We start from the raw sequence: 4578 nt of genomic DNA, 5'->3' as shown, positions 1-4578 counted from the left end.
GACAGAGCAGAGTTTAGGGCTGTTGTACACAGGGTCGCTATGAGTTGCAAGCGACTCGACAGCACATTAACAACAACCACCGCCACCTTCAGGATTGCAGCGCAGTTTCTTGCCACTAAGCCACCAGAGATCCTGGAAAATGTTTCTGGTTTTTTTTGTTTATTTGTTTTTGTTTTTAAGGTAGGTATATACATCAGGTCACTTGCCATTATGGCATCCAACTTTATTTAACATGTGGCAAGAAGCTGCACTGCAATCCCAACTTTATTTAACATGAAGAGTCACTTAAATATTTATTCTCCATCAACAAAGGAGGACATGGCAAATTATTACTTAAGTATCACTGAACTGTATAAAAATGAAATTATTAAAATGGTAACTCTTGATCCTTTTCCAGTTCATAAGCATGATGATTGGGAGTTAATACATCTGTATGACATGTGCCACCCTTTAAACCTTGTTACAACATAGGCATACTACCGATGTATGAAAAAAAAAGCAATTGTTACAGAAATTGATGAGAATAAAAACAGAATAAATAAATGAATGTCAATAAGAAATTGAGACTTTTTAAAGGAGGTAAATCATAGAAGACTGTCTTTCTCCCTCCCAAGGAGCAGCTGGTGTATTTTTACTGTGTTCCTTTGGTTTAGCAGTGATTCCTAAACCACTAGACAACCAGAGCACATGGATGTGCACATGACTTCCTTTCCATATTGACAAAAAACCAGAGGTAAATGCTCATTTACTTGAATAAAGAAGCTTGTAAAGTGTTGCCAATAATCTAAAACAGAAATGTACTGAGTTTATATACATAACACAAACCACAACAGATTTACCTTTCTTAAATATGCTAGCCTGGGGAAATACCGAAATTAATTCTGCACATATTTAACTAGAAGGAATTTAAGCTATGCTTAATTTCAATAGGCTGGCAATCTTTTATGTGTTCTGAGACATTACTGAGAAATTTTTGAATAATTTTTAAAAAAATGTTTTAAGATGGGGAGCTCTGGTGGCCTAGTGGCAAAGAAGCTGCACTGCAATCCCAGAGGTACTCAGTTTGAATCCACCAGATTCTCTGCTGGAGAAGGAGGGGCAATTTCCTCCTGTACCAGTCAGATGCAATTTGACAATACACACACAAAAAAGAATAACATAAAAAAAAATTAAGTCTTCAGATTACATATACACTTGAAAATTAAACTAATTTTACTAGATAAAAATGTTCACAATTTTATTTTAACCTTTAATTCATAACCAACTGTAATCAGGTGTAAAGCTTTACCTTTATTCGGGGTGTTGCCATTCATTTTCCCATTGCTTTGGTCTCCATCACCATCTTGTTCATCTAGTTGTTCAAGAGCTAGTTGGCGCCAACTCCGCAAAGAGGACTTCCCCACCCAAAATCCATCAATGCTGTGGAACACAAAGAAAGTAAAATATGCTGCTAACAGTTCCTATTGTCTGCCTCTCTGCTTTCCTTGTAAAAGCTAAACCTAAAACAAAATATATAAACATCCAAATCAAGTGCTGTTCCTGCAATTTTTCTAAAGACCCATTTTAGCCAGTTCCCACAGAAAAGGTTTTGCTTACTGAATTTAAGTATTTATTCTTTTTCATCTTATCCTTCATCTCCTATACACAATTTTTACATTCATACCAACCACGCTATCTACAAACACAGCTAACTAAGAGATGTCTAATGTCTACAAACATTTATTTATGGCACTTAACAGGGCTGTTCATAAAATAACATAAATAATGGAGTACATCCATCTTTGGTGAGTAGACGGATTGCTTCCTCTTCATATACAAATGGATTAAACCAAGACATAATAAATATTATTGATTCAATATCTGGTTCTAGTGATCCCTGAGTTGAAAGGTATTCAGGAGATGTTTCTGGCAAGAATGGTCCAATGTACACCATTCCTTAAATAAACTTCTTTTGGCCTCACATTCCATGCTTGTCAGTATGCCTTCATTCGGTCAGGCCTCATATTCTTATTTCTGCTACTTCCTCTCTAAACACAATCTCCAATGCTATCTGACTTAGCTTTCTTTATCTTTGCCACAGCAGCAATTACTGCAAAATTCACTTTTCTAAGTCTCTTAAAAATTCCAATTGCTTCTTATCCATACATCGTAAGTGCCTTTGTTACCAATTATTGAAAATGTTTTGATTTTCATAGCCTATACAAGCCATGGAACATACTCCTTCACTGTTGCTTTTAGCAGATTGTTCACAGTTTTATAATCTTCATTTAGTTGGTTCTTCAGACGTAGCACACGACAACGTTCTACCACACATTCCTTACACAGGGCTTTCACTAGAGAGAAAAAAACCACAAGAAAACAGTATTTACACAAGGATCTCCTGTTAGAAAACAGTTTGCAGCCACAAACTCTAAGCCACAGGCCCAAGTATTGCTTGACAATAAAAGCCAATTAGCATGTACTCTAAATTATTGAGGATAATCAAGACAGCAATACTGTGATCTTCATTAAAAATAGAGCAGTAAGAGAGAAAACGTTTTATTAAAACTACTTGTACCATGGAGGACAGTATTTTACAAAACTATACAAATTTTCTCATGTTAGAGCGTCTGATACAGGCCATGGTCTTCGCGATCACTTGTTATGCATCAGACAGTGCGATTGCCACAGGACAGAGCGGAGTTTAGGGCTGTTGTACATAGGGTCTCTATGAGTCGCAGGCGACTCGACGGCACATAACAACAACAACAACAACATACAAATTTTACAAGACTATAATCAACAGTTCAAACAGTCTTCTAGGTCATATGGCCCTGGTGTGTCCACTTGCTGTACAGAGGTAACTTGTGGTCGCTGTGTAGCTGAACACTGGGACACTGATGTGTCAAATGCGTCAACAGTTACCCATGGTGGACAGTGTTTGGTGGCGCTCCCCGGATGAAACAAGCTTGGAAGCAGGAGTGGCATCCACTTCCGTAAACAGCTTGCCTCCGGAAACCCTATAAACCTGGAGAAAGGATGAAAGTCATGTACACAAGTGTTGAGGATTTCGTTCAGAGGGTTGCTCAGTGTTGCCTACGACTCGACGGCACTTAACAACACAGAGAGAGACCAGTTGGCCTAGTAGACCTAAAGCCAAGGTGGGTGACTCAAATTCGCAGCCCTAAGGCCCGTTTTTCATTGTTTTTGTTCAAAAAGTCTTCTAGGTCGTATAGCCCTGGTGTGTTCACTTGCTGGACAGAGGTAACTTGTGGTCGCTGTGAGGCTGAACACTGCGACACTGATGTGTCAAATGCGGTAACGGGTAGCCATGGTGGACAGTGTTTGGTGGCGCTCCCCAGTTGAAACAAGCTTGGAAGCAGGAGTGGCATCCACTTCCGTAAAAAGCTTGCCTCCGGAAACCTTATGAACCTGGAGAAAGTAGCGCACGCAAGTGTCAAGGACTTCGTTTATAGGGTTGCTATGAGTCGCCTACAACGTGAGGGCACGTAACAACAACATAATCAACTACCTGATGCCAAAAAGGAAGAGAAGTATAGGGCAGTGGTCAGTGTATCTGACAAATGTCTCTGTAATATTACTTATTTGATTACTTGTGGGTGTTTAAATATTAAAACACTTCAAGGTACAGAACACTACAGGAAAGGAGAAATCAACTCTGATTTCAATCACACAAAAGTTTAGTTCTAAGAGTTGTATGAAATGTGGATCTTCCCTTTGCCTACATATATAGGCAGACAGGCAAGACAAATATATATGGACAAGTAAGGAGGTCTGTATCTATCAATACACATTTGTTATTGTTGTGTACCACAGAGTTGGAACTGACCCTCCAGCGGGTTTTCAGAGGCAGTTAATCATACAGGAGGAAACTGCCTATCCTCTTCCCACAGAGCAGCTGGTGGCCTCAAAATGTGTGTCTTCAGGACTGTAGCAAAGCTTCTTGCCACTAGGCCACCAGAGCTCAAAAAAAATACGTTTGGCAAATGAAATTTCTTTATTTGATTGCTATATGTTGTAAATATATCCATGTCATCCATTGGTCCTGTGAACAAATGTATTTCTATTCATCTCTGCATTTCTTCCCTGGTCTTTGTTCCAGCCCAGTAACTGTACCTTAGGTGGATATAGAACCAACAGAGGGGAAAACTATGAAACTTAATTATATAAACAAACACCCTGCAGGAATGAGCTGATGGTCCTGGGGTCTCAGGACCACAATCCTGGCTATGTCAACATCAACTGGCAGGACAAATTCACAAAGACAGTTTTCGACATCCTACACTGGAGAACAAAGACTGCAAGCAGCCACCTAAGACCCAACTACCGAACTCTGTCTCTAACAACAAGGAAGGAAAAGCAAAGATGAAAAAAAACCAATTAGTCCAAAGGACTAAGGAACACCATGAACCACCACCTCCATGACAATGAGACCAAAGAACCAGATGGTCCCCAGTGGTTGTTGTTGTTATGTGCCGTCGAGTTGCCTGCGACTCATAGAGACCCTATGTACAACAGCCCTAAACTCCGCTCTGTCCTGTGCCAATCGCACTGTCTCTGACACTCCCATCCCAATTA

The 4578-nt window shown here is 39.7% G+C and overlaps 1 protein-coding gene across 2 annotated transcripts in view; it reads right to left on the bottom strand.

Annotated features, from left to right (window-relative positions):
• Window positions 1–4578, bottom strand: part of USP48 (ubiquitin specific peptidase 48) — a 145283-nt gene that overhangs the window by 42990 nt on the left and 97715 nt on the right. For both annotated transcript variants that reach the window (XM_006883556.1, XM_006883557.1), the window contains exons 13-14: window positions 2219–2333; window positions 1289–1419 (exon numbers count right to left, since the gene is read on the bottom strand). In XM_006883556.1, coding sequence (XP_006883618.1) covers window positions 1289–1419; window positions 2219–2333 — 246 coding nt within the window. The remainder of the gene's footprint in view (window positions 1–1288; window positions 1420–2218; window positions 2334–4578) is intronic.

This window comes from Elephantulus edwardii, unplaced genomic scaffold (genome assembly GCF_000299155.1).
Source record: "Elephantulus edwardii isolate Elephantulus edwardi_28Jun2011 unplaced genomic scaffold, EleEdw1.0 scaffold00028, whole genome shotgun sequence".
Lineage (NCBI taxonomy): Eukaryota > Metazoa > Chordata > Mammalia > Macroscelidea > Macroscelididae > Elephantulus > Elephantulus edwardii.
The sequence above is the reverse complement of the archived record's forward strand: the minus strand, read 5'-3'. Positions and strand labels throughout refer to the sequence as shown.